The following is a 23,722-nucleotide window of genomic DNA, read 5'->3' on the forward strand; positions in this document are numbered from 1 at the left end:
TGTGTGGGGGGGGGGGGGTGTTGTGTAAGAGTGAGTGAGCGAGCTAGAGAGAGACTTGGTGTTCCATGGGGAGTGTGTGTAGGTGTGATTCTGTGCTAAGAACAGGAGAGGGAGATGTTGAGATATTCTGAAGAGGGGCCCAAGGAGAGGGGGATAAAGAGGAATTGGAGGACTTTTAAAATGTCATCCTGAAATATAGGTGAAGCATGTCAAAGACAAAATGACAGATCCAAAAGGCAGCTGGTGTCCGGCATTGGAGTGGTTTTGTGTTTGCGTTAGGGTTGGGCGATATTACGATGGCATTGTCTATCAACGATGATTGACAGCCATCGTCGATGGTGACTTGACTTGCACCCCGCAGTAAAGAACAGTCTCTCGCAGGGCAGCACACAAGCGACATTCCAAGTAATTTGCCTATTCCTATTTGCTAAAGCCTATTTCAATACATACTGTATGTGATGCAGAACTCCAGAATTCCACCAAAGCAGCACAAAATGTCCAGTCAGAAATATTGTTTCTTTCTCTGTTTCTGTCGGATGCATGGGCTTTAGGCTATTCATTTTTTATGTATTCTATATTTTCTTCTCTCTCCATTCGATAGGCTATATGAATATGACTGAAGGCATGACTGCATCATTTTATGCATGGTTTTCTCCCGATCAAACAATGAATGTAACTGAGTTCCATTTCAAAAGGTTATTATGAATAGCATAAAACTTAAAGTAGCCAGGTGACTAATAATGAGAGAGAACAAAAAAAAACAATAGTCTATAGAAAAATCTAATGAAAAGTTGAATCAAGTTTAAGCTTATTAACTAAGAAATGATCCATGCGGGCCAAGAAAATCCCTTTTTAAATTTTTTTACCCCATTGATAACAGGTTCTCATTCACAATTGTAGCCTGAGTACAAAGATTTTCACAATTAAGAAAATTAACATTCCAAATGAAACAAGGAACAATTTCAATACTACAACTGCATACTCAATTAATTACTTTAATACCAGAGTCCTAAACTAACCTAGCGGCACCAGTGAATCAAGGAATTGTGCACGTTATTCCAACAATGGGGGGCACTAAAACAAAAAGAGGATTTACCTAGGATTTACCCTGCAAGTGGGTTTGGTAGCTAATTATTTTATACTTTAGCATCAAATCAAAGTGTATTTGTCACGTGCGCTGAATACAACAGGTGTAGACCTTACAGTGAAATGCTTACTTACAGGCTCTAACCAATAGTGCAAAAAAGGTATTAGGTGAACAATAGGTAGGTAAAGAAATAAAACAACAGTAAAAAGACAAGCTATATACAGTAGCGAGGCTATAAAAGTAGCGAGGCTACATAGACACCGGTTAGTCAGGCTGATTTGAGGTAGTATGTACATGTAGATATGGTTAAAGTGACTATGCATATATGATGAACAGAGAGTAGCAGTAGTATAAAAGAGGGGGTGGTGGGTGGGACACAATGCAGATAGCCCGGTTAGCCAATGTGCTGGAGCACTGGTTGGTCGGCCCAATTGAGGTAGTACATACATTTACGGCATTTAGCAGACGCTCTTATCCAGAGCGACTTACAAATTGGTGCATTAACCTTAAGATATCCAGTGGAACAACCACTTTACAATATATCTATATCTTTTTTTTGGGCGGGGGGGGGGTTAGAAGGATTACTATATCCTATCCCAGGTATTCCTTAAAGAGGTGGGGTTTCAGGTGTCTACGGAAGGTGGTGATTGACTCCGCTGTCCTGGCGTCGTGAGGGAGCTTGTTCCACCATTGGGGTGCCAGAGCAGCGAACAGTTTTGACTGGGCTGAGCGGGAACTGTGCTTCCGCAGAGGTAGGGGGCCAGCAGGCCAAAGGTGGATGAACGCAGTGCCCTTGTTTGGGTGTAGGGCCTGATCAGAGCCTGAAGGTACGGAGGTGCCGTTCCCCTCACAGCTCCGTAGGCAAGCATCATGGTCTTGTAGCAGATGCGAGCTTCAACTGGAAGCCAGTGGAGTGTGCGGAGGAGCGGGGTGACATGAGAGAACTTGGGAAGGTTAAACACCAGACGGGCTGCGGCGTTCTGGATGAGTTGTAGGGGTTTAATGGCACAGGCAGGGAGCCCCGCCAACAGGGAGTTGCAGTAATCCAGACGGGAGATGACAAGTGCCTGGATTAGGACCTGCGCCGCTTCCTGTGTAAGGCAGGGTCGTACTCTGCGAATGTTGTATAGCATGAACCTACAGGATCGGGTCACCGCCTTGATGTTAGCGGAGAACGACAGGGTGTTGTCCAGGGTCACGCCGAGGCTCTTAGCACTCTGGGAGGAGGACACAATGGAGTTGTCCACCGTGATGGCGAGATCATGGAAAGGGCAGTCCTTCCCCGGGAGGAAGAGCAGCTCCGTCTTGCCGAGGTTCAGCTTGAGGTGGTGATCCGTCATCCACACTGATATGTCTGCCAGACATGCAGAGATGCGATTCGCCACCTGGTTATCAGAAGGGGGAAAGGAGAAGATTAATGGTGTGTCGTCTGCGTAGCAATGATAGGAGAGACCATGTCAGGATATGACAGAGCCAAGTGACTTGGTGTATAGCGAGAATAGGAGAGGGCCTAGAACTGAGCCCTGGGGGACACCAGTGGTGAGAGCACGTGGTGCGGAGACTGATTCTCGCCACGCCACCTGGTAGGAGCGACCTGTCAGGTAGGACGCAATCCAAGAGTGAGCCGCGCCGGAGATACCCAACTCGGAGAGGGTGGAGAGGAGGATCTGATGGTTCACAGTATCAAAGGCAGCAGATAGGTCTAGAAGGATGAGAGCAGAGGAGAGAGAGTTAGCTTTAGCAGTGCGGAGAGCCTCCGTGACACAGAAGAGCAGTCTCAGTTGAATGACCAGCCTTGAAACCTGACTGATTTGGATCGAGAAGGTAATTCTGAGAGAGATGGCAGGAGAGCTGGCCAAGGACGGCACGTTCAAGAGTTTTGGAGAGAAAAGAAAGAAGGGATACTGGTCTGTAGTTGTTGACATCGGAGGGATCGAGTGTAGATTTTTTGAGAAGGGGTGCAACTCTCGCTCTCGAAGACGGAAGGGACGTAGCCAGCGGTCAAGGATGAGTTGATGAGCGAGGTGAGGTAAGGTAAGGGAGAAGGTCTCCGGAAATGGTCTGGAGAAGAGAGGAGGGGATAGGGTCAAGCGGGCAGGTTGTTGGGCGGCCGCCCGTCACAAGACGCAAGATTTCATCTGGAGAGAGAGGGGAGAAAGAGGTCAAAGCATAGGGTAGGGCAATGTGAGCAGGACCAGCGGTGTCGTTTGACTTAACAAACGAGGATCGGATGTCGTCGACCTTCTTTTCAAAATGGTTGACGAAGTCATCCGCAGAGAGGGAGGAGGGGGGGAGGGGGAGGAGGATTCAGGAGGGAGGAGAAGGTGGCAAAGAGCTTCCTAGGGTTAGAGGCAGATGCTTGGAAGTTAGTGGTAGAAAGTGGCTTTAGCAGCAGAAACAGAGGAGGAAAATGTAGAGAGGAGGGAGTGAAAAGATGCCAGGTCCGCAGGGAGGCTAGTTTTCCTCCATTTCCGCTCGGCTGCCCGGAGCCCTGTTCTGTGAGATCGCAATGAGTCGTCAAGCCACGGAGGGGAGGGCCGGTCGGGAGGATAGGGGACATAGAGAGTCAAAGGATGCAGAAAGGGAGGAGGGTTGAGGAGGCATAATCAGTAGATTGGTTGGAGAAGGATTGAGCAGATGGAAGAGATGATAGGATGGAAGAGAAGAGAGTAGCAGGAGAGAGAGAGCGAAGGTTGCGACGGCGCAATACCATCTGAGTAGGGGCAGAGTGAGTAGTGTTGGAGGAGAGCGAGAGGGAAAAGGATACAAGGTAGTGATCGGAGACTTGGAGGGGAGTTGCAGTGAGATTAGTAGAAGAGCAGCATCTAGAGAAGATGAGGTCAAGATATTTGCCTGCCTTGTGAGTAGGGGGGGACGGTGAGAGGGTGAGGTCAAAAGAGGAGAGGAGTGGAAAGAAGGAGGCAGAGAGAAATTAGTCAAAGGTAGACGTAGGGAGGTTAAAGTCACCCAGAACTGTGAGGGGTGAGCCATCCTCAGGAAAGGAACTTATCAAGGCGTCAAGCTCATTGATGAACTCGCCAAGGGAACCTGGAGGGCAATAAATGATAAGGATGTTAAGCTTGAATGGGCTAGTGACTGTGACAGCATGGAATTCAAATGAGGAGATAGACAGATGGGTCAGGGGAGAAAGAGAGAATGTCCACTTGGGAGAGATGAGGATTCCAGTGCCACCACCCCGCTGACCAGATGCTCTCGGGGTGTGCGAGAACACTTGGTCAGACGTTGAGAGAGCAGTAGGATTAGCAGTGTTTTCTGTGGTAATCCATGTTTCCGTCAGCGCCAAGAAGTCGAGGGACTGGAGAGTAGCATAGGCTGAGATGAACTCTGCCTTGTTGGCCGCAGACCGGCAGTTCCAGAGGCTGCCGGAGACCTGGAACTCCACATGGGTCGTGCACGCTGGGACCACCAGGTTAGAGTGACAGCGGCCACGCGATGTGAAGCGTTTGTATGGCCTGTGCAGAGAGGAGAGAACAGGGATAGACCGGTACAAAGTTGATAGGCTACAGGAGAGGCTACGCTAATGCAAAGGAGATTGGCATGAAAATGAACTAAACAACTGGGGAAGCGAGAGAGCAGGGCCTCCCTCACTAACAATTCACTGAAACACTAAAACATAACTTTTCTAGCTACCACTAGAAATTAAAATTGATGTAAAATCAATGTTTCCAGGAATAGGCTCAAACTTAATTTATTCCGCTAGATAACTTGATACAGTATTCTTCCGTGAAAACCCACCGAGTGCACCGTGTCCTATGACGCCGTAGCTAACTAGCATGCTAGCATCCTATAAACACACGGTTAGAACCAATACTTGGTAACAACAAGCTACCAATGGATCATTCGTGTCCGTGTCTAGTTCATAACGCAGAAGTAATTAAACGTTGGCTAGCTAACACAAAGTCAGTCCTGCTAGCTACACAAGTGGCCTACACATCTCGAATGTTCATTAAGTTAAGCTTACGTTGCAAAAATCTTATTGACTAAAAATGATACAGCTAGCTGGTAGGGTTAGCTAGCTAGCAGTGGGCACGTTGTAGACTGTTAGAAAATGTAGCTGGCTAGCTAACATCGATAGTTACTCTCTACTATGCCTTTATCTTGATACAAAGACAACTATGTAGCTAGCTAACATTACACTACATGAATGTATAGTTAAAGTGACTATGCATATATGATAAACAGAGAGTAGCAGCTGTGTAAAAAGAGGGTTTGGGGGGGCACATAATGCAAATAGTCCGGCTAGCCATTTGATTACCTGTTCAGGAGTCTTATGGCTTGGGGGTAAAAACTGTTGAGAAGCCTTTTTGTCCTAGACTTGGCACTCCGGTACCGCTTGCCATGCGGTAGTAGAGAGAACAGTCTATGACTGGGGTGGCTGGGGTCTTTGACAATTTTTTGTGCCTTCCTCTGACACCGCCTGGTGTAGAGGTCCTGGATGGCAGGCAGCTTAGCCCCAGTGATGTACTGGGCCATACACACTACCCTCTGTAGTGCCTTGCGGTCAGAGGCCGAGCAATTGCCATACCAGGCAGTGATGCAACCAGTCAGGATGCTCTCTGTTGCAACTGTAGAACCTTTTGAGGATCTGAGGACCCATGCCAAATCTTTTTAGTTTCCTGAGGGGGAATAGGCTTTGCCGTGCCCTCTTCACGACTGTCTTGGTGTGTTTGGAACATTCTAGTTTGTTGTTGATGTAGACACCAAGGAACTTGAAGCTCTCAACCTGCTCCACTACAGCCCCGTCGATGAGAATGGGGGCGTGCACGGTCCTCCTTTTCCAGTAGTCCACAATCATCTCCTTAGTCTTGGTTACGTTGAGGGATAGGTTGTTAATCTGGAACCACCCGGCCAGGTCTCTGACCTCCTCCCTATAGGCTGTCTCATCGGTGTCGGTGATCAGGCCTACCACTGTTGTGTCGTCTGCAAACTTAATGATGGTGTTGGAGTCTTGCCTGGCCATGCAGTCGTGGGTGAACAGGGAGTACAGGAGGGGACTGAGCACGCACCCCTGGGGAGCTCCAGTGTTGAGGATCAGCGTGGCAGATGTGTTGCTACCTACCCTCACCCCCTAGGGGCGGCCCGTCAGGAAGTCCAGGATCCAGTTGCAGAGGGAGGTGTTTAGTCCCAGGATCCTTAGCTTAGTGATGAGCTTTGAGGGTACTATGGTGTTGAACGCTGAGCTGTAGTCAATGAATAGCATTCTTACATAAGTGTTCCTTTTGTCCAGGTGGGAAAGGGCAGTGTGGAGTGCAATAGGGAAGTTGGAAGCTTGTGTAGTAGTGCTTTGTAATCAAAAATGGCGCTGTGTTAGACGGCATCCAAAAGTTTAAGAGTAGTGGCTGCTGCAATTTGGTAAATGGTGTCCCCATAGTCAAAAACTGTACAGTACACATTTTCCTGCCAATCTGCTTCCTGCTATTTAGGGAGAGGCAGTATCTTAAAAATATATATATAAGCCCACTTTAAATCATAGTGTTTTAACCAGCTCATTCGTCTGTTTTTTAAACATTCACACTTTGTCAGTGCACATGCCCAGATGTTTACAGGCAGGAAACCTATCGATGGGAGAACCATCCAATTAATAAGTATGCAGTCCATCAGATTTTAGTTTTTGAGAATTAGAGAACATATATTTGCCCGCTTTCATTTTTAAACCAACCAGGGCTTTCTGTAAGGCAACAAGGTCAGATTGCAGCTCTATGGGGCAATGGCATACATGCCAGAATGATTACCGCCCTGTAGCACTCACTTATGTAATCATGAAGTGCGTTGAGAGGCTGGTTATGGCACACATTAACTCCGCCACCCTTGACCCACTCCAATTTGCATACCGCCCCAACAGATCCATAGACGACACAATCTCAATTGCTTTCCGCACTGCACCAATCTAGATAAGAGGAATACCTATGTAAGAATGCTGTTCATTGACTACAGCGCAACGTTCAACACCATTGTCCCCTTCAAGCTTGTCACCAAGCTTAGGACTCAGGGTTCTGAACATCTTCCTCTGCAGCTGGATCCTGGACTTCCTGAAGGGCCGGCTTCCGTCTGGAAGGTTCTCCCGTCGCCACAGAGGAACTCTGGCGCTCTGTCAGTGACCATCGGGTTCTTGGTCGCCTCCCTGACCAAGGCCCTTCTCCCCCGATTGCTCAGTTTGGCCGGGCGGCCAGCTCTAGGAAGAGTCTTGGTTGTTTCAAACTGCCATTTAAGAAGGATTGGAGACTTTCAATGCTGCAAAAAATGTTGGGTACCCTTCCTCAGATCTGTGCCTCGACACAATGCTGTCTCGGAGCTCTACGGACAATTCCTTCGACCTCATAGCTTGTTTTTTGTCAACTGTGGGACCTTTATATAGACCGGTGTGTTCCTTTCCAAATAATCTCCAATCAATTGAATTTAGCACAGGCGGACTCCCAAGTTGAAGAAACATCTCAAGGATGATCAATGGAAACAGGATGCACTTGAGCTCAATTTTGAGTCTCATAGCAAAGGTTCGGAATACTTACAGTTGGAGTCGAAGTTTATATACACCATAGCCAAATACATTTAAACTCAGTTTTTCACAATTCCTGACATTTAATCCTAGTAAAAATTCCCTGTCTTAGGTCAGTTAGGATCACCACTTTATTTTAGGAATGTGAAATATCAGAATTATATTAGAGAATGATTTATTTCAGCTTTTATTTCTTTCATCACATTCGCAGTGTGTCAGAAGTTTACATACACTCAATTAGTATTTGGTAGCATGGCCTTTAAATTGTTTAACTTGGGTCAAACGTTTTGGGTAGCCTTCCACGAGCTTCCCACAATAAGTTGGGTGAATTTTGGCCCATTCCTCCTGACAGAGCTGGTGTAACTGAGTCAGGTTTGTAGGCCTCCTTGCTCGCACACACTTTCTCAGTTCTGCCCACAAATTTTCTATGGGATTGAGGTCAGGGCTTTGTGATGGCCACTACAATACCTTGTTTTTGTTGTCCTTAAGCCATTTTGCCACAACTTTGGAAGTATGCTTGGGGTCATTGTCCATTTGGAAAACCCATTTGAGTCCAAGCTTTAACTTCCTGACTGATGTCTTGAGATGTTGCTTCAATATATCCACATAATTTTCATTCCTCATGATGCCATCTATGTTGTGAACTGCACCAGTCCCTCCTGCAAAAAAGTACCCCGACAACATGATGCTGCTACCCCCGTGCTTCACGGTAGCGATGGTGTTCTTCGGCATGTGACAACAACACGATCATATCAAGGATAGCATCACAAATGAATACATAAATACCACTTGAAACTTGACAATGAGTTGATCATTCGAATCAGCTGTGTAGCTAAGGCAAAAACAAAAATGTGCACCCCTTTGAGTCCCCGGGACTGAGAACCACTGCTCTTCATTGTGACCTCTTCATTTGCAGACAGGCTTTCACAGCTCTCTGTATCTGAGGACAGAAAACAATCACAAGATAAAGGCTAAATTATACTCAAATACTGAATATTATGTTACTATTATCTCTGTGCTCACTTTTAGGGACTTGGAACTACACAAAAGTACCTGCCTTATACAGAATAGCCTACTCTCTCACTTTGACAGTTGGTTGCCATCCTTGCACACTCTTCCATGGCTGTTAGCTAGCTACCTACAAATGCATTTGGAGTTTGTTTTCTACAATGATGAATATATCAATATAGCAAGCTAATATGAACTTAGTTAGCTGGGGATATATGTAAAGTTGGCTAGCTAGCTACGTTAGCAGCTCATTTGAGTTAGCCTGTACTTTATCTAGTTAGCTAATATTATTTTTTATTTTTTTTACATTTTCAAAATATATTTACTTAGTTGAATAAGTTCTCCCAGTAATGTGGATGATTGGAAACAGGGCAGCAAAGTTTTGTCACCAGAGCGGTTGAGAGCATATTACTATTTACCTGTGAATAAATTTGTGAAATGGAGAATGGATTAAACTATTAACCCATTTAATAACCAGAGCTGTGCTGTGCAAAACTTGCTGTGCTGAATTCCTGATGCACAATCGAAGTTGCTGCAATATGTGACTGACCGGCTCAAATCGGTCTTATGTAGCAAAATTAGATTGTTTTTTTTTTACGTTGGATAAAAGTAGAGACTCAGAGCTACAAAATGGTATATCATACACTACATTTGAGGAACATAGGGAATCTAATTTTGCTTTGAAAGTAAACTTGTAAACTCACTTTTGAGAAAATGGCCTTGAATGTTTTTTTTACTACTATTGGAGAGCCCTTCTTTGTCTACACCCATTCAGCATCGTCACACCCTCTTAAGCTTTAGCCCCACCCATCTCTTTAAGGGTTGATCCGAATGTACTAACAGCAGTCAAGCGCCAAAGCTAACTTGCTAGCTACTTCCAGACACACATCTGAGCGAGAACAGCTCACTTAACATTACTCGCCCTAGCAGAGTTGGTTACTCTGTTTTGTTATTCAGAGTGTTGTTTGATTGCAACTGTGCAGTCAGGTTGTCTGTTTGTAAATTCAAAGTGTTTCGCATTGAGCGCACACTGGACGCTCTGGCCGGTTTAGTAGGGTTGATCCGAACGTTCTGACAATGGCAGTCAAGCACCCGAGCTAACTGGCTAACATTGGCTAGCTTGCTAGCTACTTCCAGACACATAATGAGAGTAAACCCCACTCTGATCATTTTAGTCACCCTAGTAGAGCTGGTTAGGCAGTTTTCATGTTATCCAGAGTGTTGGTGACTGTAACTGTGCTGCCGGCAACCATTTTTAATTACCCTTTTTGCCGATGTTTACAGACACCGGCCATATTCAACGGGTGTTGAGCATTCGTAAATTCATCAGTTCTGCGTTCTCTGGCATACTCAAACGAGAGTGCTCTGAAATCGGTGTAGATGGCCAGACTGAATTTACGAACGCACCTGAAATGGTTACTTGCATAGTGAAGTATTTTTAAAAGACATATAGCTAGCTAGCTCTGCCGGTAGCTAACCAACCAGGTTCAATGTTAGCTAGCTAACATTAGGCTATAGCTAGCCAAACAAATAGCTCTGAGATACGAATAGTAAGGTCATACACGTAATGTTAGCAAGCGAGCCAGCCAACTAACGTTAGCTAGCTAGCTAATCAATTAACCATAATCACAACTCATGACGTTACTATCCTGAAGGTAGCTAACCAACCAGGTTCAATGTTAGCTAGCTAAAATTAGGCTATAGCTTGCCAAGCAAATTGCTCTTTCTGTCAAAATTAGAAACGTGTCATATCTGAAAATGGAAATAGCTAGACTATCTTACTCGTTTACATCATTCATGGTTGGACGCGTCTCCTATCGGATGCCATGGTTGCCCTTAGCTGGAAGATGTAATCTGGAGACAGGTGTTTTCTCAATCTCCTTAGCTATCATACTCAAATTCCACTGATTTCAAAACTCAGTCCCACAGAAAGTGGAGAGCAACACTTCTGCAGTTTTAATACACAATACATTTTTTTAAAGCCGCGCTAGACAGGATTAACTAGACATACTGACCATATCAAATAGAAAGAAGCGTGCTATATGGCAGACTGCTGTCTGTCTTTGGCTAAACCAACTATGCTCATAAGTTAACAATTGTTTATGTATTTACAGATGGCATACAAGTTTTGTTATTAAGGCACATGAAAGTTCACATGTAAAAACAAAATAAAATGCATTTTGATTAAAAAAAATGTTTTGCATTCAAATGTCTCTCCTGTGAAGTAGTGACCTGCAACATACGCCTAGTTTCCTGAAACGGGTTCCCTATGCTGCCAGCATACCCACAAGCGAGCCACTCTGGTAGGCCTGAGCGGCACGAGGCAATTTACTGCTTACTAATGTACCCAAGCCGTAAGGGTGGGTATTGGGATTAAGCCTTTATTTTATGCACTCCTTAGCCTTATTGTCTACCTCCCCTCTCTGTTCAACATTTCACTGTTTTTATCCAATGTAATGTGAACACTGGGGAAAGGAACTGCGTACTATAATGTAGTTGTTGGTTGCTTCCTAAATGGCCTACAGTACATAGTGCACTATATATAGCGAATACAGTGCCATTTGACATCTAGGTGTTTTCTTCCTTGTTTTATAAATGCCAGCTGGTTTACTACTCTGAAATAGTCAGCTATGATTATAGGGCCTATGTGATTATAGTATGTTATGGTTATGCTATGATAAGTGATTGTATAAAATTACTCTTTGCAACAGATTTCTAAAACATTTATACAATATTACAGATGAGACTCATGTTCTGTGTAGTACAGCTGTTTATTAAAACCTTTTAAGTCAAACAATACATATTTAATTAATATAGTGTTCTATATCATTATTATATGGGTAAAGGACTTTGCTGAAGGGTTCATACTATAAGATGGGTCTTGAACCAGCAACCTGCTCAGGGATCCGTCATGCCACTCCACTGTCCCCAGACCCTCAAGGGCCCTGTCCATTCTGACTACCTGTACTAAACTCACAGAATTCAATCCAATTGATACTACTTCATTGTAAATCTTTGTAAGAAACAGACAGTAGTTTTCTGCCTATCTCAATAGAAAACTTATACTGTATCTGCATTACTGCCTGGACTAAACGCACAGAATTAAATAGGACAAAATAGATACACTACGTGACCAAAAGTATGTGGACACCTGCTTGTCGAACGTCTTATTCCAAAATTATGGGCGTTCATTTGAAGTTGGTCCCCTCTTTGCTGCTATAACAGCGATTAGGCCTGGCTCACAGTCAGCGTTCGAAATCATCCCAAAGATGTTTGATGGGGTTGAGGTCAGGGCTTTGTGCAGGCCAGTCAAGTTTTTCCACGCCGATCTCGACAAACCATTTCTGTATGGGCCTCGCTTTGTACACTGGGGCATTGTCATGCTGAAACAGGAAAAAGGGCCTTCCACCAAACTGTTGGCACAAAATTGGATGCACAGAATTGTGTAGAATGTCATTGTATGCTATAGCGTTAAGATTTCCCTTCACTGGAACTAAGGGGCCTGACAAATGAAAACAGCCCAGACCATTATTCCACCTCCACTAAACTTTACAGTTGGCGCTATGCATTCGAGCAGGTAGCGTTTTCCTGGCCAAACCCAGATTTGTCCGTCGGAATACCAGATGGTGAAGCGTGATTCATCACTCCAAATAAAGCGTTTCCACTGCTCCAGAGTCCAATGGCGGCGAGCTTTACATCACTCCAGCCGACACTTGGCATTGCGCATGGTGATCTTAGGCTTGTTTGCGGCTGCTCGGACATGGAAACCCATTTCATTAAGCTCCCAACTATCGGTTCTTGTGCTGACGTTGCTTTCAGAGGCAGTATGGAACTCGGTAGTGTGTGTTGCAACCTAGGACAGACCCTTTTTACGTGCTTCAGCACTCGCCGGTGCCATTCTGTAAGCTTGTGTGGCCTACCACTTTATGGCTGAGCCTTGTTCCTAGACGTTCCCACTTCACATTATAACAGCCCTTACAGTTGACCGGGGCAGCTCTAGCAGGGTAGAAATTTGACGAACTGACTTGTTGGAAAGGTGGCATCCTATGACGGTGCCAGGTTGAAAGTCACTAAGCTCTTTAGTAAGGCCGTTCTACTGCCAATGTTTGTCTGTGGAGATTACATGGCTGTGTGCTCAACGGGTGTGGCTGAAATAGCCGAATGCACTAATTTGAAGGGGTGTCACATACTTTTGTATTAATAGTGTACTTTATTATATTGTCTGTCTGTGACTAAATCCTCTATCTCTTTTCTCCAGGGAGGTTGCCTTCACCAGGCAGCTGCAGAAACAGTCCCCCAAGCTGTGCTTCTACTACCTGGGCTTCTACATCCACTCCTGCAACAAGATGCGATACAAGGTGCGATAATGACACTTTCATTTTGTTCTGTTATACTCTGCTCTACTTGACTACTGTACTCTGCTCAATTGTATTCTGTTGTACTCTACCCAACTATATTCACAATAGTAGGATGCCAATAACTTCTCCAAAGTAGTAGAGAATATTTCACTACAGTATTTCTATTATTCTGTATGATATCAAACAGAGAAGGTGAGTTTTGCCCGCTCCTTAAGATGTCAGTGTGATTAATGGCTGAAGTTTTGATGCGAGCGCAATGTTTTCCCTATTCTATGTGTTATTTTAATCTCTGTGCCTTGCCTCACCTCCATAAAGACATTTGTGTTCAGTGCACTTGGTGGAGGGACAGAGGATTGGAATGGATGTCTCCTCATCTACGTTCCAAATTGCGCCCTGTTCCCTATAGTGCACTGCTTTTGACCAGGGCTCTGGGCTTCGGTCAAAAGAAGTGCACTATGTACGAAATAGGGTGTAATTTGGGTTTCTCTTACGGAGAATAGGGTGAGAAATTATTAGAGAAAATATATATATTATCATTTGGAACCGTGTAAACGGTGTTGATGCCCCCCATTGACTCCACTTCACCCCCACCTAACCTCTCCGACTGGTGGCTACGGCAATGATTCTCTCATTGAAACCCCAGTACATTCAGAGCGTCACGTTCCTAAAAGCCTATCTGGCCCTCATTGAGAGCTCTCCCTCCTCTCCTTTTTCTCCCTCTCCCTCTTTTCCTGTCTTTATCCTCTGTGTTATTCTAAGTGCAAGGGTCTCAACAGGGAGACCAGTCTGAACTAGTGTTCTGGCTCTCTCCTTTTCATTTTCACTCATTAGCCCCTACTCCTCTGTCTCTGTGGGCCCCTATACTGAGGAGCAAGGCTCTGGTCCAGAGCCATAGCTTTGCTCTAGTCTATACATTATGTAACAACAGCCCACCGAGAGCTGTGTTCTCTTACTCAATGTGCTGTTACTGTTCTCACTCAGGGTGCAGGGTTGCTACTGTACTGTAGCTTCATACAGCCAGTGTAGAACCCCTATGCCCCAACAACTCCCAGTTGAGGTAGAATCATTGACGTCCAGGCCTAGGTTGGCATTCAACTCAAACCCATAATCAGTCTATTTTGAACTGGGCAACGGAAAGATCAGAGGGTTGTGGGTTTGAGACCAGGGCCAGGACATCTCAGGGACATAAACAGACATCATGTCAGCCATTCCATTGGTAAAGTGTGTGCCTGTTAAGATATGTTTAATTAAAATGAAGCCAGGGGGATTCTGAACGGTGAATTCTTACATTCTCAACACTAATGGTTATGCTTTATCCAAAGCTCTAAGGCCTGGCTGCCTGACTTTTGGGCCTGTTTAAAACTGGTTCTAATCCTCCCCTATGGTAGCCTGCTATGACATGGTGAAGCACTGGAAATGAGGTTTATAAGAGACGGAGCACACATACACATATACAAACACACACACGCACTGTTCTGCTCTTAGAGCAGAACAGCTGATTCATATACAGTAACTGTAGGGAGGGGAAGAATGTAAATAAAAGTGATGGACTCTCCTCAAAGCAGATAGGAGGAATGGATAGACGGATGGAGAGAAAGCGTAAAGGAGAGCAGACTGGGCTGCTAGAACCATTAGCGGTTGAGGATAGGTCACAGTGGAGATGGCCACTGTAAATCAGCAACACTAGGAGTGTGTGTGACACACACCCACTAACGCATGGAAACATACACACAATCATCTTGCACACACAGAACCATCTGTCTTTCGCTCGCACACACACACACACACCGGGGACATCCACATAACATGGACTGAGACGGGATGGTTTTGAGGAGGTTGGGTGAAAGTAAGCACCCTTTCCAAGTCTATTAGATTGGGCCAGAAATGTCTCATTAATCCCCCCTTTCTCTCATTCATTTCTTCATTGCCTCCCTATTTCATTATCTAATTCCTCTATTCCCTCATTGGTTCATTCATCCGTGTGTTATTTCATTCAGGTATTCCTCCCAACTTTTCCCTTTCTGTCGAAGACATTGTGATGTCTTGTTGAGGATTATGGCAACATGCCATTTTCACACTCCGTCCTCCCCCCAACATTTATTATGGGTCCGCTTGATGGATCTCCCGTTTTGTGTGTGTGTGTGTTTTGTTGCCTCTGCGATGTTATATATACGTAGAATCCTAAACACACTGGTGTCAGTCGTGTCTGTTGCCACAGTTTCCTGCCCCTTCACCATTGGTATTTATCCCCCCACCCCCACTATATCTGATGGGGGGATACCCATTCACTACCTTATTTACCTCGCCCTATTTTATCCCAGGGAGAGACGGAGCTGGGGTGAGAAGGTTGCCCAGTTCCCACCTTCTCGCGCTGTCATTCACTCACTCTCACTCTCTCTCTCTCACACACACACACACACACACACACACACACACACACTCAGACCCATGCTCTCACACATACACAAAACACATGCCCACAGTGTCCCATTACGAGCTTATTTGCATATGTGACCAAACTTGCTAATTAATGCCTAGACGCGCTGTGCGCTTGTTCTGGTCACAAAATGTCCCCGTTTGGAGTCCCAGCAGGACAATGATGTGTTGGAGGTTCCCTGGGCTCTGGGACTTAGTGAGGGCCTCTGTCCTAACCCTCTCTCACAACATGACCACTTGAACTCTGCTGGACACCTCTCAGCAGTGAGCGGTCTCAAACCTCTCTATTGCTCTCTCGCTTTTTCTCTCTCTTTTTTTATTGAGTCTCCGGTGAAGATCTGGAACAATTTGTATTGTCTATGAGTGTCAGTGAAAAGAAACCTAGAATACTTTGTTCTAGAACACTTTATAACACAAGTCCCTCGTGGAATTTAATTTTTTTTAGCACAGTTAATGTAATTCCAGCAGTAGTCCCTGTGAACTTTTTGAAGCATTTTGTTTCGCTAATTGTTTGTTTGGACTTCTGGGGAAATGGATTGTATCTCGGTGGAGTCTAGAACATAGCCTCATCAAATGTTATTTGTCACATGTGCCGAATACAACAGGTGTAGACTATACATTGAAATGCTTACTGACAAATGCTTTCCAACAATGCAGAGTGAAAAAGTAAGAACATTTGCAAATAAAAAATGGTATCACAATAAATAACAATTACAAGACTATATACAGTGCTGACTCCTTTAAAAGTTGCGAGCTTACGCTGTGGGATTTAGAGGTACCCAGCGTCATGGCTTCATAGCTCCAGACCACCGCAGGGGGGAGTTAGAGCACTCATTATGCATATCAAGTGGTTCCAATGAAGAATTTGACGTTATGCCACCCGTCGCTGGTGACTTTCTTCAGCAAAGATGTCTGACAAAAACATAACGTTGGAAGCAAATATAAGTAATTATAACGTCATAACGAGTCAAGCAAAAAATGTACAATTGAGAGGAATATGTTAGTTAATGTAGAGACAAACGATTGTGCATATTTTTTTGTCATGAAGTTAAATTACTAAAATCGCTATTTAGCAACTGTTTTTTTCAGTCATATCCAGTATCAGGTGTATCAAACCCCATTCTTTGAATGATGCTGTGTCTGCATTTATGTATTACAATTATACACTTCAAGAGTGTTTACTGCTCCAAGGACATCAATGATTACACTGTAACTATGCAATAGACTAAGAAACATGATTACGTAAAGGCTGATTTGTAATTCATATGTATAGAAAAAAAACGGTACACTACACTTCCTATGCATATATAACTCCCTTATATACACACACACACACACACACACACACACACACACACACACACACACACAGTTGAAGTCAGAAGTTTACGTACACTTAGGTTGGAGCCATTAAAACCACTTCACAAATTTCTTGTAAACAAACTATAGTTTTTGGAAGTTGGTTAGGACATCTACTTTGCATGACACAAGTCATTTTTCCAACAATTGTTTACAAACAGACTATTTCACTTATAATTCGTTGGGTCAGAAGTTTACATACGCTAAGTTGACTGTGCCTTTAAACAGCTTGGATAATTATGTAATGGCTTTAGAAGCTTCTGATAGGCTAATTGACATAATTTGAGTCAATTGGAGGTGTACCTGTGGATGCATTTCAAGGACTACCTTCAAACTCAGTGCCTCTTTGCTTGACAAAATGGGGGAATTAAAAGAAATCAGTCAAGACCTCAGAAAAAAATTGGAGACCTCCACAAGTCTGGTTCATCGTTGGGAGCAATTTCCAAACGCCTGAAGGTACCACGTTCATCTGTACAAACAATAGTATGCAAGTATAAACACCATGGGACCACGCAGCCATCATACCGCTCAGGAAGGAGACGCGTTCTGTCTCCTGGAGATGAACGTACTTTGGTGAGAAAAGTGCAAATCAGTCCCAGAACAACAGCAAAGGACCTTGTGGAGACGCTGGAGGAAACGGGTACAAAAGTATCTACAGTAAAACGAGTCCTATATCGACATTAACATGAAAGGCCGCTCAACAAGGAAGAAGCCACTGCTCCAAAACCGCCATTAAAAAGCCAGACTACGGTTTGCAACTGCACAAGGGGACAAAGATCATACTTTTGAGAGAAATGTCCTCTGATCTGATGAAACAAAAATAGAACTGTTTGGCCATAATGACCATCATTATCTTTGGAGGAAAAAGGGGCAGGCTTGCAAGCCGAAGAACACCATCCCAACCGTGAAGCACAGGGGTGGCAGCATCATGTTGTCGGGGTGCTTTGCTGCAGGAGGGACTGGTGCACTTCACAAAATAGATGGCACCATGGGGATGGAAAATTATGTGCATATATTGAAGCAACATCTCAAGACTTCAGTCAGGAAGTTAAAGCTTGGTCGCAAATGGGTCTTACTAATGGACAATGACCCCAAGCATACTAACAAATTTGTGGCAAAATGGCTTAAGGACAACCTAGTCAAGGTATTGGAGTGGCCATCACAAAACCCTGACCTCAATCCTATAGAAAATTTGTGGGCAGAACTGAAAAAGAATGTGTGCGAGCAAGGAGGCCTACAAACCTGACTCAGTTACACCAGTTCTGTCAGGAGGAATGGGACAAAATTCACCCAACTTATTGTGGGAAGCTCGTGGAAGGCTACCCAAAACGTTTGACCCAAGTTCAACAATTTAAAGGCAATGGACCAAATACTAATTGAGTGTATGTAAACGTCTGACTGGGAATATGATGAAAGAAATTAAAGCTGAAATAAATCATTCTCTCTATTATTCTGACATTTCACATTCTTAAAATAAAGTGGTGATCCTAACTGACCTAAGACAGGGAATTTTTACTTGGATTAAATGTCAGGAATTGTGAAATACTGAGTTTAAATGTATTTGGCTAAGGTGTATGTAAACTTCCGACTTCAACTGTATGTACCGTAATGTTTGCTATCTACCTAACGTTAGTAGTTATACATCAAACTTGACAGTATATTAACTATAGGCTATCTAACTACCCAATGTTTATCGACTTGAGTATTCCCATCATTCTTAGCTTACCTAAATGGTATAGTCGTTTTGCGTTCTCAATGGCCATTCGGTTGCTTTCGTAGTTTCGCTCTAGCTATCTACACCGATTTCAGAGCACTCTCGTCTGAGTAGTGTACCAGAGCGCAGAATGATTTTATGAGCGCTCAACACCGTTAAATATGGCCGGTGTCAGCAAAAAAGCACAATTAAATTGTTTCCAGCAGCACATTTACAGTCACCAACTCTCTGGTTAACACGAGAACTGCCTAACCAGCTATGCCAGGGTGAGCAAAATGGTCAGTGGTCTAATTTGTTTCTGGAAGTAGCTAGCAAGCTAGCCAACGTTAGCTTAGGTGCTTAACTGCCGTTGTAAGGCCAAAATGCTGAAATCAGCCCTACAACGTGAGAGCGAAACGGTCAGAATTTACAAACTGACAATGCTCTGAATTTATGAGCGTCACATTGTACAGCGCCGTTCCATCCTAACAGAAACACAGAGGGTTTTTAGTTTTTCATGGAATAGAAACACCATGATATTAATTAAATTAATTAAACAAGTACCAGTCAAAAGTTTGGACACACCTACTCATTCCAGGATTTTTCTAGATTTTCAATTTTCTGTATTGTAGAATAACAGCGAAGACATCACAACTATGAAATAACATATATATAATCAGTTAAGAACAAATTCCTATTTACATGGACAGCCTACTCATTCCTCCCCGTCAAGGAATTTAACCCCGTCTCCCGCGTGCCCTCCCCGTCTATGGTTATGCCAATATGGAAGACTATCAAGTGCTTCTCAAAGATGCCCTCTGGTGGTCAAACTAGCACTAACTTGCAGTAATAGAAAAAATGTTTGACAATTAAATGACGTGCCACAGAATGCTGCAGCAGCACGCAAGGAGTGCCGCTGTATGACACAACTTTTAAAGGAGGAACCACTGTAGCAGGTGTAGCCCATCATGCAAATGTTTCCTATTAGCAGGACAATAGACTTTTTATAGCCCGGCTACTGTAGTGAAAATCCCTCAACTTGCAATGTATTCTATGCCTTAGTACCCTAAAGTGTTACATTTCTAACTCAAAACAGCAGTACAGTATTTCTTCATCAACATCTTTATGCTTTCTTTAATAAAATAACGAGAAAAAAGACATTCAAATGCAGATGTTTATTTAAACTACATTTTAGTTACACTTCCACCCAGCTCCACGACCAGAGGTAAAACCTTGCTGAGATGATCAATGTATTTGTTGCATTGTTGTATCGTCAATTTTTCTAGCCAAAACATCTTGAAGGCCTTGAACAGTTCATCTTTGCTTGTCGGCTTGGCAGAGTTACAGATTAATGTTTTCAGTTGATGCCAAATAAGCTTGATCGGGTTTAAATCAGGAGACCTACATGTAGAAATAATGTAGGCCTACCGTAGAGTGTTCTAGGTCTTTCTTTCTTTTTTATTTTACTGCATAAAGGGCTACTTACTCTGCTGGCGTCTTGACCAGGTTTATGTCCTCATTTGCAATGCAAACCCGGGCGGCAGTGTGTTTTGGGTCATTGTCTGCATTTGGAGAAGAAAAAAGACATTTGACCTAACAGCCAACATTAGGTACAATAATAGATAGGCCTAAACGTAACACAATATTGCAATAATCCTACCTTGAAAGAAACGCTGTGTCCCACGAACACCTCTGACATTGGGTCCAGCATATCTCTTGATGATTTCTTCCTCAAAGAAATCTCGAGCCTTGATGCCTGAAAAAGTAGGCAAGAGTGAATTATTGTGGAACACAAAACAGTCCGTGAGTTGTAGACTTCAATATTTTATGTACCTTTTGCTTTGTAAATAGCCGAACTTACCATCAAAAATCAAATATGGGCCTGGTGAGAAATTGCCCCCCACACATGGAGTTTGAGCGGATGCTTAGGACCCGGTTTGCTTGATCTTCTTCCTTTTTCTCTGTAGCAGTTTTGAGCAAATTGCTCAAGGGCCATGGTTGAATCGTCTGTGAAGATGACGTCATTGAATGTCTCACCCGCTTTGATCTGGGCCTGCAGCACGCAAAGTTCTTTGTTTGTCAGACGAATCATTGGGTCGAAACTACAGAACAATACAAAACAAGCGAACACACATGGTTAATCTTTCTGGGAAGGGGGTTCCGCTAGCGCAACACCTGGCCTACAGCCAGTGAAGTTGCAGGGCGCCAAATTCAAACTACAGAAATCTCATAATTAAAATTCCTCAAACATACAAGTATTATACACCATTTTAAAGATAAACTTCTCGTTAATCCAACCACAGTGTCAGATTTCAAAATGGCTTTACGGTGAAAGCACACCCTGCGATTATGTTAGGTCAGCGCCTAGCCACAAAAAAAACCATACAGCCATTTTCCAAAGGAGAGGTGTCACAAAATTCAGAAATAGCGTTGCAATTAATCACTAACCTTTGATCTTCATCTGGTGGCACTCCCAGGACTCCGTTAGACAATAAATGTTTGTTTTGTTTGATAAAGTTAATCTTAATGTCCAAAAACCTCATTTGAAATTGGCGTGTTATGTTCAGAAATGCATTGTCTCAAACAAACATCTGGTGAAAATGCGGAGAGCCACATCAAATTACAGAAATACTCATCATAAACATTGATATAAGATACAAGTGTTATACATACGATTAAAGATACACTTCTTGTTAATCCAGCCGCTGTGTCCGATTTCAAAAGGGCTTTATGGTGAAATCATGCGATTATGTTAGGTCAGCGCCTAGCCACAAAAACCATACAGCCATTTTCCAACCAAGGAGAGGTGTCACAAAAGTCAGAAATGGCATTAAAATGAATCACTCACCTTTGATGATCTTCATCTGATGGCACTCCCAGGTCTCCATGTTTGACAAATGTTTGTTTTGTTCGATAAAGTTAATCTTTATGTCCAAATACCTCCTTTTTTGTTTGCGCGTTTAGTCCAGTAATCCAAAGGCACAAAGCGCGGGCACAAGGTCTAGACGAAGAGTAAAAAAAGTTCCATTTGAGTTCGTAGAAACATGTCAAACCATGTTTCTAATCAATCCTTAGGGTGTTTTTATCATAAATATTCAATAATGTTTCAACCGGACAATACTGTTTTTATTAGAAAGGAAAGGGAACGGAGCTCGCGTCACGGCCACGCGTGTGACTAAACTAAAGTCTTTCACCTGGGCCATCTGCTTAGAGTGCTCTTATTCGCTCCCCTTTCACAATAGAAGCCTGAAACAACTTCTAACGACTGTTGACATCTAGTGGAAGCCTTAGGAAGTGCAACCTGACCCCACAGACACTGGATATTTGATAGGCATTTACATGAAAACTACAAACCTCAGAATTACCACCTCCTGGTTGGATTTTTCTCAGGTTTTCGCCGGCCATGTGAGTTCTGTTATACTCACAGACATTATTTGAACAGTTTTGGAAACTTTTGAGTTTTCTATCCAAATCTACTAATTATATGCATATTCTAGCTTCTGGGCCTGAGTAACAGGCTGTTTACTCTTGGCATGCTTTTCATCCAAACTTCCCAATGCTGCCCACTGTTCTAAGAGTTAAAAAAGAATAATATATAATTAAATAAAACATTCCTTACTGAGCCTTTCCATAAGTCCACGCAAGTTTCTTCAACTGTCTTCTGACTATGATTAGAGCGACTGTTGCAACCCAAAAAAGCATTAAAGACAGAGTTAATGAGTACTTGTGGTCACCGAGAAAGTCTGGACATGGCCTGCTCTCCCTTATGTATGGAATTAGGCACTTTCCCATGTTTACTACAGTATGTACTGTAGGCTGTTTACTTGTCAGACTGCACAGTAGCCTAATAAACAAATGCAGGTGCCTTATATCTTCTAAATGCTTTATTATCCAAATGTAAAAGCATATACTGTACAGTACTGTATTTCTTCATCAGCATCTTTATGCTTTCGTTAATAAAATGATTCAAATACTCTTTCAAAATGCTTATGTTTATTTAGTCATAACGAATTACTATGGGAATAAATATCACTGAATTACAGAAATATGGGAACAAAGTTTTCTAATGAAGGTAAACAAATTGTTTACCTTCATACTGGAAAATACTCTTGCACACAGTCACGTTGTACAGTGCCATTATAGCTATTAGCAAGGCTATATTTTGGCCTTCATAAATATTATTTTGGCCTTTATTTAGATTACAATCGCTCACTGTCATTTTTTTGAAAACAAAATCATCTCCAAAATATTGTTATATAGCCTTCCCGCCGTGGACGTCTATTTCAGCACTGTTTCACGCTGCTCTGAGACAAGCATGGAGAAACAAATGTTCAATTATATTCCATGATATTCTTAAGATATATGTTGACTGAATATAAGCAAGTGATGTCTGCTAAATAATCAAGTTAGGTTTCTCCAGAAATAAATAATTCTAAATAACAAACTGGCTATATTTACAAAATAGTGAGAATTCTCACCTCATGTTCAAGAATTGCTTTTTTCTCGCTCACTCTAGGTTAAATGAAACTAAATCTCCAAAATATCGTTCCATTTTATACAAAGCTATTATTATTGTTATTATTAATTAATTAATTTAGAATTATATAAAAGCCCCTTAGGCTCTGTGACTATCTGAGAATATCTAACGTAAAATGCCCATTAGATATTAATTTAGAATCCTCCAATCCTCTAAATTGGCGGAGAGTCACATCATTGAAAACAAATATTTTTAGATTTACTTGCCATAGGCAAAATGAGCCTCACTAGTGTTGATTAATGTGCTGTAAAAAAGTGGTATAGGTCTTATTTATTTAAAAAGCATATTGAAGTTAGACAATACGATTTGAAGCAATATGATTTTTGAAGCAATAAGATTTCAGCATCGTTTCGCGCTATTCTGAGACAAGCGTGGTGACTGGTCTTGATAAATCAATGAGATTTTTTTCACTGAATCTCAGTTTTGGTATTGGTTAGATTAGAATAAAAAAATTAGGGTGCAGAAATGTTATGCTCTTTAACGCAACCGTCCCACGTGGCGCGAAATACAAATACCTCAAAAATGCTATAACTTCAATTTCTCAAACATATGAATATTTTACACCATTTTAAAGATAAGACTCTCGTTAATCTAACCACATTGTCCGATTTCAAAAAGGCTTTACAGCGAAAGCAAAACATTAGATTATGTCAGCAGAGTACCCTGCCAAAAATAATCACACAGCCATTTTCAAAGCAAGCATATATGTCACAAAAACCAAAACCACAGC

At 42.9% G+C, this 23,722-nt stretch overlaps 1 protein-coding gene and 1 long non-coding RNA gene across 4 annotated transcripts in view; one reads left to right on the forward strand and one right to left on the reverse strand.

Moving 5' to 3' along the window:
• The window catches only part of ate1 (arginyltransferase 1), a 226,021-nt gene that overhangs the window by 139,463 nt on the left and 62,836 nt on the right, over positions 1–23,722 (forward strand). For all 3 annotated transcript variants that reach the window (XM_029753413.1, XM_029753415.1, XM_029753414.1), the window contains one exon: positions 12,868–12,967. In XM_029753413.1, the coding sequence (XP_029609273.1) occupies positions 12,868–12,967 (100 nt within the window). The remainder of the gene's footprint in view (positions 1–12,867; positions 12,968–23,722) is intronic.
• Positions 19,910–20,580, reverse strand: LOC115194073 (uncharacterized). The gene is made up of 3 exons (XR_003878281.1): positions 20,317–20,580; positions 20,116–20,211; positions 19,910–20,017 (listed from the first exon to the last, which is right to left on the reverse strand). It is a non-coding gene; the product is annotated as an uncharacterized LOC115194073 (long non-coding RNA).

This window comes from Salmo trutta, chromosome 5 (genome assembly GCF_901001165.1).
Source record: "Salmo trutta chromosome 5, fSalTru1.1, whole genome shotgun sequence".
In the NCBI taxonomy this organism is placed as follows: Eukaryota; Metazoa; Chordata; class Actinopteri; order Salmoniformes; family Salmonidae; genus Salmo; species Salmo trutta.